Genomic DNA, 15,809 nt, shown 5'->3' with positions numbered 1-15,809 from the left:
TCAGGAGAAGCACAGACTTAAACCTTCCATAACGTCTGATGTGTGGGAGCCCTAGGAGGGAGATAAGTCAGAGGGTTCCTTGTCTCACAACAACATCCTCGTTGGAAGAAATTGCTCCTAGGGCCTTTTGGCAGAACTTTGCCTTGGCTTTCTAGAAGTCATGTAAGATGCCATGGGGGCTGCAGCCTGGGTTCCTTTCTGTGCATTGCACAGCAGAGATGATGGCTGCTCACAGCGGCTGTTTCCTCCTTTTGCAAGATCCTGGCATGATAAATCTGTCTGTTCCTTGTTTTCCCAAGAAATGGAAACAGCGAATACCAGGCACAAGGAGAGCATCTTTGCTCATAAGGTGGATTTCTCTTACCCTTAAACTCTCCTCATTTTTACATTTCTTCTGTCTCTGCATTTACATCCATGCAGACACAACTCCTAGGCACGAGTCTGTAGTACTTGGCAGTGACAGAAAAGGCCTTAGAGCACATCTCCCAGTCGCTAGATCCATGTAGAGACAGATGGTTGGACACAGAGAAACAGCCAGGGGGAAGCAGAGAGGTACAATGACAAAGGAGACAGGGATAGACAAGCGTTTAAGGGTTGCTGTGTGATCTCTTGGCAGCTCTGTGCAGGTCAGCTGGGCAGCGAAGGCCCAGGTTCAGTTGACCTCACTCACCTGTGGGGGGGATGAAGAGCTAACTCAGCAATAAACTTGACTTTGAGCCTAAAAGCTTTTGCTATAAAAGGAGGGAAAAAATAGTAAAACAAAACCTCACAAAATGCATTGTTTTGGTTTAAAGGTGTTGGGTCCATGGAGAAAAACATTTCACAAAAATCCGTTGGTGTTTTTTCCCCCACCTTTACTTATGAATAAATATTATCCATTAAGATCCTTGAAAAAGGTGCTTAAATACACAGTGTTATATTTTCTTCCTGGTTTGCGTGTGACGACTTCGCCTCTGTGCTGTTCTTGTCTCGTCTTTTCTTCTCTGGGGTCTCCAGAAACAATTGCTATTTGGTTGGAGGCTTTCCCTCTAGGCCCTATCCTGGCAGGCAGCCTAAACCCCCCTCTAGCCCAAACCCTCCCCTCCCCTCCCTTCCTCTGGCCCCACCCAGCAAGATGCACTATCACAGGGCTGCGCCCACGCCAGCAGCCGGCCCCTCACGTACCCTTTTGCTGCCTCTTTTTCCTTCCAGGCACAAAGTCTCAGGGCTAGGGGTGCAATGGGTCAGGCAGAAATAATGGGGAGAGGGGGAGGGAGTGGTCCCAGTGGCCACCACCAACATGCCAGCCCCCTTCACTCCTCACTACCCCCTCTGGCCCTCTGTCCAATGTGTTTGTTTGTTTGTTTGTTTTACAAGGCAGAGACCTTGACAACGTTGCTGGCTATGGAAGGAATGTTCGTGTTGGGACCTGGGCTGCCAGGGGGTGGCCGACTTTCCCCTTCTGGGGTTAGCGCTGGGGGAGTGGGGATGCTGATGATGGCTGTGGTGATCTGGGATGTTTTGCAGTTTGGTCTCAGTCCGTCGTCTGCTTTCAAATTAAGGCTGGAGCGACTAAGATAGAAAAGAGTGAGTTGATGATGGCTTCTGCTTACTAGCATCCCAAAGCATCCTTTATCCCCTTCCTTTGTATGCTCATTGGAATTAGTGGGAGTCTTGGTGACCCTTTACTTCCACCTTTGGTAACTAGCTTGTAATGATCCATTCTAGTTACTATGATTGAACTCCTGGCACTACAAAGTCATTAATAGACTGGGGTTTTGGAATTAATAGTTGAAAATTTCTCTTCTGTGGTTCTGGACATAATTATTTGTGACATTTAACATTGGTGTTTCCTGAATTCTCTGTAACTCATTTGGCAACGATGGCAAGTGGCTTAAATATAAACAGAATCTGAGAAGGAAAAGTCAGTCTGTGATTCAAAGTCAACCTCATGTAAACTAAGCATACCATGATCGTAAAAATTATTTCCTTAATAAAATGATCAGACCAATTTTTTTTTTTTATGGAGGCAGGTCAGGTCATTTTTTTATTATCTTGGTGTGTTTCCCCATAAGACATAACCCCACTTTTGGGCATAAGGCTGCTGTATCATCCCATAGCCTGGGAAGGATTTAGGACCCAAACATGAGAAGAATGGGGGGAGGAAGGCGAGGGATCTCATGTGTTAGATAAGTTTGGGGGAGGAGAATGGCAAACGATGCTCCATTCTCTTAAATGCTAAGATTGTTTCACTCTGGGGATGAAATGACTCAGGCCTTGGGGGGTGAGGAGATGGAAGCCACCCACCTGGTAGTGAGGGACGGCTGCTCGCTGCCCTGGATGTGGATGGTGCTGAGCTCTTGCATGCTGCGCAGGCGTGTGGCTGGCAGGTTGGAATTGGGTAGATGTGTGGTTTTCTTACTGCGACGGGAACAGCAGGTGGTGGTGAGGCCAGGGTGGCTAGACAGTGAAGGACTTCTTGTGGATGGGTAGTTCTGCATTGAGCTCTCCATGCAGTTCTGCTCAAACATCTGCTCATCAATGAACTCATGGTTCTGTAGGAGGCAGAAGGAAAAGATGTAGGAAAAGGTGGAAGGGAGAAGGGGCATGAGCCCCAGACTCTGCATGGCTGCCTGTCTCTGCTTTGGGCCTTGAAGCAAGGGCTTGCAGCTGCCTGCATCATAAGCATTTGGGAGGAGTGATGGCAATGTCCCACAGGCACCAAATGTAGAAAGAATCAATCTGGCCTACCTAGCCACCAGATTGAAGGACTTTTGCTTGAATGCTAGGCAGGTATCCTACCACTTAAGCCACTCCCCCAGCCATTTTTGCAGTGGCTATTTTAGAGATCAGCCCTTGCTTTATGCGTGAACTGGTTTGGACAGTGATCTTCATGTTTGTGCTTTCCCAGGTTGCTGGGGATGACAAGTGCATACCACTGAGTCCAGCTGATGTGCCGCTCCCATAGTTGGGGTAACAGGCACCAGCCACTGTCCCCAGCCACTGGTTGAGGAAGAGCCTCACCAACATTTTTTCTTTTTGTCTCCATTATTGTTAAACTGTGCCCCTCTGATCTCTACTTCCCCACTAGCTAGGATTACAGGCTTAAGCCACTGTATCGGCTTCTTCTTCTTCTTCTTCTTTTTTTGTCGGTCATAAAACTTGAAATCAAGGCTTGGGCACTCTCCTTGAGTGATTTATGCTCAAGGCTACCTCTCTACCACTTTGAGCTGCAGTGCTACTTCTCATTTTCTGGTGGTTAACTGGAGATAAGAGTCTCACAGACTTTCCTGCCCAGGCTGGCTCTGAACTGCGATCCTCAGTCCTCAGCCTCCTGAGTAGCTTGGATTACAGGCGTGAGCCACTGATGCCTGGCTTTCTGGCTGTTTTCTCTTAGTGTTTTTTTTCTTTAATATTTGGTCTAATTATGGGATATGGATCTTTAGCACACATGGAGGCAGAGGACACCTATGTCATGGGAAGGGAATGCTAGCCATCTCCTGACGGTAGGGCCCGAGGGTGGCATGTAGCACAACCCAGGCTAACTAAAAAGTGGCTGCTTGGGCAAGGTGACGAAATATCTATGGCACTGATATCCTGCCCAAGGAGGTCAGAGCAGGGAGAAAGTCAGAGAAGTTCAAGAGAGGCCTCCTTCTACCCCAGCCCCAGCTGAAAGCCAATACCAGGAGTCTCTAAGGAGTTGGGCGGGAGAAGTGGCACACGTACACGCAATAGAAAACTGACATTGGTGCCATGTTCCACCGTCCCCTCAGAGCCCTTGAGGAGGTCAAAAGAGGGAATTGTAAAGGCAGTTGGGTAGTTTAGCACAAAACCACTGAAGCCTGAGCTGACACTAGGTATGAGAGCAGAAGAACAAGAAGCCCCAGAGAATCAACAGCACATGCACAGAATCAGACCCGGGATTGAAAGGGGGAGACCCACAGACGCAGAAGACTCAGAGAGGAAAAACATCAATTGAATTTTTAAAAAGTTATACCTTGATGGTGGAGGTTCGTACAGATAACAGGGGATCATCCACAAGATAGGACAATCCCTACAGGACAACATGCCAACAGAAGATAAAAACACCATTGATTGTACATTCCAGCATTCCCAAGCCAGTTTTGACAGTCAATCAATCCCAGCATTCCACCCTTTGAGTTCAACATTCCATCCCTTGTTCCCAGCATTCTGCTCCCCCCCTCACCCCAACATTCCGCCCCTTGGTTCCAACAGGACCCCCACTCAAAACCAACATTTGCTCCTTCCATCCCAACATTCTCCATCCACCCCAACATTCCACTCCCAAGGACCACATTCCTCCCCAGCATTCCAGAGCTTCAATCCCAACATCCCACCCCCACAATCCAACATTCTTCTTCTCAAATTCAGCATTCTACTCCTTGAATGCCAGCATTCCATCTCAATACCCAAATCCCATTTCTTCAATGCCAACATTCCAGCCCTTCAAACCCCAATATGTTCACCCATAATTATTTCAATCTATACATTCCACCCAGCACATGCAATTAGAAAGGGCAGTTGGGTCTGGGCCTATCCCTTTGGCAAGCTCAACATCTTTGAGGGAAATTCTGGATAGAAATAGAGAGTTTTTGATGATCAATCTTGGAAACTATGATTTGCAGAGTGCCTTTCCCTTTTGGAGGTCCTCACTGGACTCAGCTGCCATTCAGAGTAGCCACGTTTGGCTCAGATTAAAAGTCATTTTATCGCCAGGGAGGCCAGAATATGGAACATTGGGAATACAAGAATTCCTTTGCATGCTCAGTCCTGACGCTAAGCTCTTTGGGGAGGGAGTTTCTAGAAAGGAACAAGAAGGATTTCACTTTGGTTTGTCCACTGACTTCTCCTTCCTACTATTCCCAGAATGTTTTGCCAAGGGTTCAGAGCTAGCCCTACTGCCCTTCCTTTCAGGCTGTTGGGGAGGCACAAGCATCATTCTCATTCCAGCTGGGGCACCCTACACTGTGACAACTCCTTCAGCAACCAGCCTTTCCATAGCTGAACTTCCGGAAAATTGCAGACTGACTGAGGGGCGTTGGGACTTTGATAAATCCTCAATAGAGAAATATGTGCACTGCTCCTTCATTAGCTGCCTCCTGTTCCAAGACATATGTAACACAAAGGGACTCACAGATTTCATCAACCTAGTCCCTGAAGTGGGAGAGAAGTTGACACTTTGCTACTGTTTTGTATGAATTCAGCCTGTATGTGTTGAAGGATGATGCCCGTCAGAATGGCCAAATGGAGATGCCTGTAGCCCTCAGTAATGAAATAGGCCGAGTGCAGAGTGCAGAGTGCAGAGTGGAGTGGGGAGGCAAAGGAATGGCTTCTTCTATACTGCTGCAGGACAGAATGGGGCTTCTACCATGGTGACCTGTCTTTCCCCTTAGGGTCTTCCTCCTGAAGGTTGACAGACTTCACCAATGCCTTCTGGGTCTGAAGGGGACAGACTGACTTGTGGACTAGGGTAAAGAGATGAGTATTGACATAGGAAAAAGTTATGGTCAGGGAAGAGACAGAAGGTGGCAATGGGCTGAGACTCACAGTGGTCTTTTCCAGGCAATGCAGCAGGTGATGGTGCTGGCTCTCAATAAGAGAGGTGCTTTTGCTCATATGCTCCTCTTCTGGAGTACCCTGGAGAGAGAAGGAAGAGAGGCTAAGTATAAAGCTGGCTGATCTCTTTCTGGTGCCTTTGTTTCTCCATAGAACAAGACCAGACAAATCTCCATGTGCAACATATTAGAGTCAGCATTAAACACAGATTAGTCTTAGGCTAGGAGCCTTGGCTCCAGCTGGTTTAGGAGTAGTTGTGAGAAACTTAGAGGAGAGGGATGTAGATGGGGAAAACTGAGGGGCATGCCCGCTTCAGGGTTCCAACTGGAGCTTTGGGGGTAGCAGTGCTAGTGTCCATGGGCAGAAAATCTGCCCATGTTCCCCCATCCAGCCCCTCTAGGCCCCTACCGTCAGCTCCAGTGCCTCGTTGAGGAGCCCATTGCGCTTGCTGTGCAGGTAGGCATTGGAACTTCCTGTTTTGGCCACTCGGATCCTGGCAAGGCGGGCTTTCTGTGATTGGCAGAGATAATAAGAATGTGAGGGAGATGAACATACAAGAAGACAACAAACTTAGCCAAGGTCAATGTCAGCAGGCTGCCCAGTGAGGCTTGCCTCCCAGGTGAGGCCTGATATAAGGGGAGGAGGCCTGGGACCTGGGCACTGTACTGTCTTTGTACAACCAGACCACAGTCAGTTTCTAGGATTACAGGCATGAGCCACCAGCACCCATCAAGTGTAATTTTTTTATTCATGTGAGTGTGTGATTTCTATAAATCCGGGGATGGCTACTTCTGTAGATGAAGGAGAGAATGTACCAGAGAAAGGCTACCAAGCGAGCCCCACCACTCCTCCACGAGGAGTAAAGAACATTCCTAAAGGTCTACGGCAATTCTCTCTGGGAATCCTGCTCTAGCTTTCTTCCCCTTGGCTGGATGTGTATATTCAAGCAAGTTTCTTGTAGCTTGTGGATGTGGCTGTTATTGCTCTTGGTAAGTGCTAGGTGTTGAGAGCTGCATATGGAAATCCAATTGTGCCAAGCTCATTATAGCCTTATATAATCTGATTGTACCACTTAGAGCCAGACCTTTCTCATATCTGGGGTCTGTCTTCATTACTTTCCAGAGATGAAAGATTCTCCTATTCTCCTTTGTGGCACTTCTTTTAATCTTATGGTACCTTGGGCTCTATTAAAGCAGCAGATTGTCATATCAAATATACCATATCGCTTAATCATTTCCCACAAAGGATAAAGAGGTTTGAGATCCATTGACAGAATCATACCCAGCATATGAAATTTGGTGGGCTTCTGTAGCTTGGTTTTAAGTTCCTGAGGGCCAGGGCCTGTGGCTTATAAACTTTTTTTCTTTTTCCTAATCTCCAGCATTCAGCACAGGACTCTTGCACTGAGCAGGTACTTTGGCCTTTGGCATTGAAGCCAAAGCTTCCATAGCATTCTCCTGCTCCTTCTTTGACTTCCATTTATATCATGCAAGTCTCTAAACTTAAATTGAAAAATCCCAGGAGGCTGCATTTCAACAAACATGGAGATCCCAGGGTTAGAGGAGAAACATGGAAGTAGAATGCTTCCACACTCTAAAGGTCAAGACACTATTTATGACTGAGGGACTAATTCTCTCACCCCCTGAAATCCTTCCACAATTGAGCTTGGATGGCAAGTGCCACTTGGACATGAGTACTTGGATCTCTTGCTCTTAAAGAGTCAGAAAAATAAGGGAGAAATGGAGAGGCCAAAAGATAGGCAACATTGCAGTCTTAGGCCTTTATCCAGGAGAAATGGAAACATGTTTATATAAAACCCTGTACATCAATGTTCACAGCAGCTTTATTTGTAATAGCTGAAATATATAATCATTCCAGGTAGTCTTCTCAGTAAAACAAACTGGGAAATCCATCATATGGAATACTACTCAGCAATGAAAAGGACTGTTGAGACATGCAGTTGAGATGACTCTCCAGGAATTATGTGGAATTAAAAATAATTCATTTATATAACATTTTTGAAATGTAAATATTTCTATAAATGGAGAACAGATAAATAGTTTCCAGGGTTAAGGATTTTTGTGGGGTCACAGCCAGGGGTGTGGTTATAAAAGGGCACCAGCTATGCTTGTGGTGTTGACACTGGTCAGTCTCAGTCATCAGACTCTGATGGTCTGCATGAGCCTACCCCCGCCACTCTCTCTCTCTCTCTCTCTCTCTCTCTCTCTCTCTCTCTCTCTCTTTCTCTCTTTCTCTCTTTCTCCCTTCCTTCCTTCCTTCCTTCCTTCCTTCCTTCCTTCCTTCCTTCCTTCCTTCCTTTCTTTCTTTCTTTCTTTCTTTCTTTCTTTCTTTCTTTCTTTCTTTCTTTCTTTCTTTCTTTCTCTCTCTCTCTCTCTCTCTTTCACATATACCCATACAATTAAATGGGAAATTTGAATCAGATAGGTGAGTTGTACCAGGATGCATACCCAGGTGAGTTATGCCTTTACTATGTGGTTTTGTAACATCTTACCATTGGATAAAACTGGAACAACTAGACAAGGAGCCACTTTGCATTATTATTTTTTCACAACTACATGAGAATTTAAATTTATCTCAAAGCAGTTGTCATAATCCTAGTTACTCAGGAAGCTGAGATCTAAGGATTATCATTTGAAGCCAGCCTTGGCAGAAAAGTCCATGAGACTTTTACCTCCAACTAATCAGCAAAAAACTGGAAGTAGAGTTGTAGCTCAAGTGCTACAGCACTGACTTTGAGTGAAAAAAAAAAAGCCAAGTTAGAGCCTAGTACACTCTGGTACCTATACACATAAATTATCTCAATAAAAATATTCTTTTTGGGGGGGTCAGTTGTGGGGCTTGAATTCAAGGGCAGGGTGCTGTCCTTGAGCTCTTTCTGTTCAAAGCTGGTGCTCTACCACTTTGAGCCACAGCTCTACTTCTGGTTTTTTGGTGGCTAATTGGAGATAAGAATCTCATGCACTTTCCTGCTTGGGCTGGCTTTGAACTGTGAACCTCAGACCTCAGCCTCCTGAGTAGCTAGGATTATAGGTGTGAGCCACCAGTGACCGACTCAATAACATATTCAATTAAAACAAAGAATATGGTGCTTGGGTGTTGCTTAATGGTAGAACATATGCCTTGCATATGCAAGCACAGGAAGCAAAACAAGCCAAAACCCCACCCCCTTAATAATCCTTCCCCAAGTCAAAGAATCCAAAGAACATGGGCATCTCCTAAGAATGGTGATGCGGTACAGATGCAGAGCAAACCAGTCACCACAGGTAGGGATGATGAGCCTCTGTACACAAGGCCTGTGGACTGAGCTTACCTTCTTGGCCATCATCAGCTGCAGGGATATGGCCTGGGCTGGGGACCAGTGCAGCTTCCCTGGCCTCCTCCCGGTCCCATCTCTTCTCTCCCAGGAGGTCCCTTGGGCTTGCCTGCCTTGGCTTACTATTACAGAGTCTGCTGGAAGCAGGAATTACTGTGGTTTTTTTTTCCCTATCACAAGAAGCCCAAGGTGAAAGAGACTGAGCTGAGCACAGTCTCCAGGCTAGATGAAAACACTGTAAATATTTACTCTGATTTCAAAGGGAGACAGAAGAGAGACAGAGGAGGGTGAACAAGGAGACTCATCTCAAGCAGTTTAGAGAAAGGAATAAACTGAATTACTCCCTCTGGATTTTAATTGCACACATTGGACTTTATCCATTCCAGAGGTAAAGTCCCCTGTGATGTCTGCAGGTGAGATGCTCTAAGAAGGAGGCACAAGTGTAGGAAGGGAGGGGAAGGTGGCCAGAGTTCAGGTTTAGAAGATAGGGTACAGAGTGGGACAGGAGGATGAGGAAAGAGGTAACTACAAGGGCACCTGACAGGTGATAGAAGAAACTTAGGAACAAAGTGAGTTGGTATAGGATTATATTTGGCACTGTGTATATTTAATTGTACATTATTTTGTGCAAATGATCATATAATAATTATGCTTCTCAGAGGTAGCTCTTATGGACTTAAGGCCTTATGATAATTCATACACAGGGACCTGTTCTGAAATTCTGGATTGCTGGGACCAAGTATGAAGCACTGATTGTGGGCTCTCTCTCTCTCTACTTCCCCTTGCTTGGGGGGGAAGGGGCTTGTCCGCCCCTTCCTGGGTGGTCCTTTATCGCTCTCACGTGGGAGCAATGGCCACAGGTAGCCTCGGTGGCGTGTGGTCGCAGGGTGCCCCCAAACCGCCAAGAACGACACGGATGTGTGGGCCCCTGGAGAAAACCGCTAGGGCTTCTGTTTATTCAAATGAGGAGCCTCCCAGATATACCCCAAAGGCGGGCACAAGAGAGGGGCCCCTGATTGGTCCCAAGGAGCTGTCCCTCAAGTGATGTCAGGAGACTTCCTTTGTAGGCAGAGGTCCAGCCCCCCAAGGATGGGCCCCTGGGGTACCCCTCCGCCATAGCACACGTGCTAGCCCCAGGAACAGGGGCTACTCTTCCTGTTAAAGACAGGAAGGGGAGGGACAGGCCGAGGTCAGCTGTGGCCCCTTAAAGGTACAGCTGACCCCAACAACTGATATCAGGCAGAAGCAAATAATCAGCTGCAAGGTGTGCCACATAGTAGGTGCTCAGGAAATTTGTGGAACAAATGAATAGAAGGATAATATATGAAGATCTGAATCCTAGGCTTCAATAAGCCAATTTCAAACAAGGTCTCTGACTCTTTGTACCCAGAGGCTCTGACCATGCCTCCTGGTGGCAGAGATACTCAGATCAGGAGGGAAATGGGGCACTCCTCTCAGATATCCCTTCCTTGATAGGAACCTATAGAAGCCATTTCCAGGGACTTTCTTTAGCCAGATGGCTTCACAATTGAATGAAGCATGAGTTGGCTTAATTGATGATTGAAGGCTTCTGATGCAGGAGCTTCTGAGCCTCCAAGCTTGCAGAGATCTCCCTGTTTCTGTGGGCCCAGGACCACATATCCCCCCTCCCCGCTGCCTTAAGGATACACTGGGCAGAACTTTAGACCTTCCTCAGGGCTGACGATGGCTCTCCTGGACGTCATCCATTGAGTTCTGTGGCTTCCCCTCTGGCATTAGAGTGAGCTATACTGCTCGCTGTGCCATTTGTTCTGGAACTCACCAACCTCATGATGTTCTCCTTTCATGGTATTCATTTTTCTTTTTGGCTCATTTATTTTTGTCACTAGGCTTTGTATAGGCTAATATAAGCTATTAAAATGAGATTTTCCCAGTAAGCTTTTGGCTGGGAGAAGGAGGAGCCAAGAGACTGCCCAGTGACCGTGGCTGGGTGTGGAGATGGGCCATGGACCAAGGCGTGGCCTTAGGATATCAGAAGGAAGATGATAGCCAGCTCATAGGTAAATGAGGGCATGCTGAATTTTCCAGCTGCCTGCGGCTAGAATCTATGGTGCTGGTGAGTCTCAGGAACACCAGCTGCCTTCTCTCCTCAAGCTGGAGGATGATTGTTTAGGGATTTTCCAGATAACTCCAAGTCTGGCAGTCTACCTGCTCCCTGCTCCTTCTACTCCCCCTGGTCCCCACCGTCTCATGTGTGGCTTACCTTTTGTGCCCTGCGTTTATCAGCTCTCTGATTCTGGTGGTAAATCCTGCTAAAGTTGGAAACAATCACAGGGACCGGCAGGGCGATGACCAGGACGCCACTGAGGGAGCAGATGGAGCCGAAGATCTTTCCTGCAATTGTCTTAGGCACCATATCACCATACCTAAGGGAGAGACAGAGCGAGAGAGACAGACAGAAACAGGATGTAAGGAAGAGAGGAGCCATTTTGGAAATAAGTCAGGCTCCCAGCCAATGATGCACTTCATTCATTCATCCATTAATTCAACAATTGCTTAGGTGCCTTCTATGTACCTGATTGTAGGCATATAATCTGAGAGTGAGCCAAGAGCAAAGATCCTTACTTAAGCCTTTATGGAAACAACTTCCTATAAAAAGAAGACTATATACAAGGAAATATATAGTCTTGTTTGTACCTTGGGGTTGTATCTATAAAGAGAAGAGAGGGAGGGAGCTGTGTCAGGCAGTAGGAGTGTGGTCAGGAAAGGCCTCGCCCATATACTAATGTTTAAACTGATATCTGAAGGCATGCAAAATCTCTGCTCATAGGTGTACTAGTCAGAAGGAACAGAGGTTTGGGGGTCCTGAGGTAATAGTAAGGACCTTGGCTTGTTCTAGGGATTGTCAAAGGGCCAGCAGGATGGGATATTGAGGGAGGCAAGAGTTATAACAAAGAAGATTGAGAGGTAGGCATGGCAAGCATGAAGCATTCAGTGGGTCACAGTTAGCAGCATACATTTCATCCCAAGTACAATAATGAACATGGATGTGTTTGTTTATTTATATTATAAAGATGACGTGCAGTTACATAGATCAGGTGATGAGTACATTTCTTTTTGAACCGTGTTACCTCTTCCCTCATTTTCTCCCAGTTTTTCCCTCCCAACTCTCCTCCCCAACAAGTTGTACAGTTCATTGTCAACAGAGTGTCTAGTGAGTATCACTGCTGCATTAGTTCACCCTTTGTCCCACCATTTCTGTGTTCCCCCTTATAGTCCTTAAAACAGAGAAACTTGCATACAAGACAAAAGGTACAGAAATCAAAAGCAGCTACAAAGGAGGAAAAAAAATCGAAACAAAAACAGAGATAACATAAACCTCTTGTTTCCATTTCTTGGAGTTCATTTCAATAAACATCATTTCACAGGATCATATACACATAGCTATTGAGCTCTTGTGATCTTTTCCTAAGAATATCTTCCTTTGGTCTTACTATGTGAATGTTTAGGATCCTGTTTAATTTATCATGTTCAACTGTAATTTTTTGTCTTTTACCACCCATTGCATTTACTTATAGATTTACAGGTACATTCTAATTACTACAAATGAGAGGGACCATGCAACCTGTTTCTTTGGGTCTAGCTTACTTCACTTAATATAATTTTTCCAAGTCTCTATTTCCTTACAAATGGTGCACTGTCATTCTTTCTGGTGGAATCATAGAATTCCATTGTGTTACATTTCATTGACCCATTCTTCCACTGAGGGGCACCTGGGTTGATTTCCTATCTTGGCTATGGTAAACAATGCTGCAATGGACATGGTTGTGCTGGTAGCTTTAGTGGAACTCCAGGAGTAGAATTGCGGGCCAGAGGAAAGCTCTGTGTTTAGTCTTCTGAGGAACCTCTGTACTGCTTTCCAGAGTGGTTGAACAAGTGTACATTCCCAGCAACAGTGTAGTAGTGTTCCCCTTTGACCACATCCCTGCCAACTGTTTACCAAAATGAACTCCAAGAAATGGAAACAAGTGTTTTGGTTTTTTTTTTGTTATTGTTCTTTTTCTTTTTTTGGGGGTGGGTGGGATGTTTTTTCTCCCTTGTTGCTGCTTTTGATTTCTGTCTTGTATGTAAGTTTATCTGTTTGGGGGAGTGTAAGGGGGAGCACAGAAATGGTGGGACAAAGGGTGAACTAATGCAGCAGTATTACTCACTATACTATACTATGTTGACAACGAACTATATAATTTGTGGGGGAGGAGAGTTGGGAGGGAAAAACTGGGAGAAAATGAGGGAAGAGGTGACATTGTTCAAAAAGAAATGTACTCACTACCAGAATCACAAGAAATCATGGATGAGTTTTTAATTAAAAGGAAACATTTTTGGTGCCAGTACTAGGGCTTGAACTCAGAGCTGGGAGCTCTTCCTTAGCTTTTTTTGCTCCAAGCTGCCATTCTATCATTTGAGCCAACATCTCCACTTCTGGCTTTTTGCTGGTTAATTATAGATAAGAGTCTCATGAATTTTCCTGCCACGGCTTGCTTTGAACTTCGATCCTCAGATTTCCTGAACCTCCTGAGTATCTAGGATTACAGGAATGAGCCACTCACGTCTGGCAAGATATAGATGGATTTTAAGCAGAACAGGAAGCGGATCTCATTTATGATAAGGAAAATAATAAAAAGCAAACCCACTTCCTAGTCACATGGAATTTATGATTTGCAAAGCTTTTCTTTTTCTGTTATAGATTTACCTCACACAAGCCCCATGAAGCTTGAGCTTTGTATTCATACTCAGACAAGGGTAGCGAGGTCCCAAGAATGAGATGGGTGGACCTTTTTTGCTCAGTGAGGAATAAACTCACTCCTCTTGCTTTTACCTAGTTTATACCACCCATGCTGTCTCAGAGAGATTCTCTGTGCTCCGGAACGCAGCTCCTTCAGCCAAGAAGTCACTCAGAGATGCTGCCAGCCCCTCTCCACTTGGAAAACTCCTTTAAGTACTTCACACTCTGGCAGCTGCCCCCAGGGATCAGCGTGGCCTGGCTCCCGCTCAGCCCGGGCACGCTGGCCAGAGCTTCTCTCCTCCAATCAATACGATGTTCTCCACAGCGGTTAAGTGTTCAGCCTCCTCTTTGTTGAGATAATTTAAAGGCCTTATTAAGCAAAGAGCTGCGATAACTCCTCTGGCTAAAGGCAGGAACTCTATCTCTCTGCCCCCGGGGTCCTCAGTGTGTTCTGAGCAGAAACACACTTAGCATCACCAGCAATGGTTGTGGCTGTAGTAGTGAGGCTCAAAGACACTTGTCCTGTGGGGGCCCCTGTGTCCTTGGTCTCCAGAAAAGATGGGGAGGGAAACAGATAAACTATGCCACGAGTCAGAGGTCCTCATTTGAATGCCTGAGGGCTTGGTGGAGGATCTGGCAGGGGATGACAGACGTTGTATGAATGAATGAGCAATCTCCTATAAGCCCCTCCTGGCCCCAGGAAGTAGGTTTCTGCTTAACACTCCCAGGTTATCTTTCTCATCTGCAGTGTCTGTGCCCTGGCTGCTGGCTCAACCTATCTCACAAACTCATGACCGCAGGGTCTGCTAGGCTCCTTTCTGGCTCTTTGAAACTATGACACTCAGGAAAGACTTTCAGGGAAGAGGTTTGAGAGCTTTGTCCCTGAGATGTCCTAGGTTCAAATCACTATATCATCTGGGGGGTTGTTACCTTGGTCCAGTTTCCTTGAGCCTCCATTTCCTTGACTATAAAATGAAGGTAGCTGGGCCCTAGTGGCTCATGCATGTAATCTTAGCTACTCACAAAGGATCTTGGTTTGAAGCTAGCCTGGTCAGGAAAGTCCATGAGACTTGGATCTCTAATAAACTACCAAAAAGCCAGAAGTGGAGATACTAGTAGTACAGCACTAGCTTTGAACTACAACAACAAAAAAATCTCAGGGACAGCGCTTAGTCCTGAGTTCAAGCCTCAGGACTGGCACACGCACGCATACGCGTGCATACACACAGACATACACACAGACACAGTAGTAAGAATAACTTGTATTACAATCTTATTGTGAAATATGCAGCCCATAAGCAATGAATACACTTTCTTTTATGTAGAGCAGTGGGTATCACTGTTTCTCCTCTGTGTGTGTCTCTCTCTTTCTTTCTCTCTCTCTTTTGTGTCCATACTGGGGCTTGAACTCAGGGCCTAGATGCTGTCCCTTAGCTTTTCCACTCAAGGCTAGCACTCTGCCAAGTGAGTTCATAGCTCTATTTCTAGCTTCTTGGTTTTTAATTGGAGATAAGAATCTCATGGACTTTCCTATCAGGGCTGACTTTGAACTGTGATCCTCAGATCTCTGCCTTCTGAGTAGCTAGAATTATAGGTATAAGCCACCAGCACCCAGTCCTTCCTAATGTGTAAAAACGTTCAGATGTTTAAAACAATCTTTCTATTGTCCTTAGCATCTTACCATTCTCACATGTAGTTTTCCTGACCCTGGTCTTCTGCACACTTTTCACGTTTCGTTTTCACCAGGTGAAAGGTGGCCAGGTGACAGAGAGAAAACAGAACAGCTCCATTCCCAAGCACTTCTGCTTTCTCTATGGAGAGGAAGGTGCGTCCTTTGCGTAAGTCTGGGACCAATGGGAATGGGAAGCTTGAAGTCAAGGAGGGAGAGTGGTCAGATGACTTGGTGGACTTCCATCAAAGGCCCACAGACCCTGCAGGGGTGTGTGCAGATGGGGCTGCAGAAACACTGCCAAGTGTCTCTGGCAAATGATACACCACAGCAATACCAATAGGCTACTGATGGAAAACAATTATATGCATATATGTAGTGTGTGTGTGTGTGTGTGTGTGTGTGTGTGTGTGTGTGTGTGTGTGTGTGTGTTGGTTCTGGAGCTGGAACTCAGGGCCTATCCCTAGCTCAAGGCTAGTTAGTGCTCT

General features: G+C 46.0%; 1 protein-coding gene across 1 annotated transcript in view; it reads right to left on the bottom strand.

Moving 5' to 3' along the window:
• Nucleotides 1–1,122: 1,122 nt before the first annotated feature.
• Kcnd3 (potassium voltage-gated channel subfamily D member 3) overlaps nucleotides 1,123–15,809 on the bottom strand; it is a 229,546-nt gene continuing 214,859 nt past the window's right edge. The window contains exons 3-8 of the mRNA XM_048351745.1: nucleotides 11,133–11,295; nucleotides 5,965–6,066; nucleotides 5,548–5,637; nucleotides 3,977–4,033; nucleotides 2,287–2,534; nucleotides 1,123–1,551 (exon numbers count right to left, since the gene is read on the bottom strand). Of these exons, the coding sequence (XP_048207702.1) occupies nucleotides 1,350–1,551; nucleotides 2,287–2,534; nucleotides 3,977–4,033; nucleotides 5,548–5,637; nucleotides 5,965–6,066; nucleotides 11,133–11,295 (862 nt within the window). The 3' untranslated portion in view covers nucleotides 1,123–1,349. The remainder of the gene's footprint in view (nucleotides 1,552–2,286; nucleotides 2,535–3,976; nucleotides 4,034–5,547; nucleotides 5,638–5,964; nucleotides 6,067–11,132; nucleotides 11,296–15,809) is intronic.

Source organism: Perognathus longimembris, chromosome 7 (genome assembly GCF_023159225.1).
Source record: "Perognathus longimembris pacificus isolate PPM17 chromosome 7, ASM2315922v1, whole genome shotgun sequence".
NCBI lineage: Eukaryota > Metazoa > Chordata > Mammalia > Rodentia > Heteromyidae > Perognathus > Perognathus longimembris.
The sequence above is the reverse complement of the archived record's forward strand: the minus strand, read 5'-3'. Positions and strand labels throughout refer to the sequence as shown.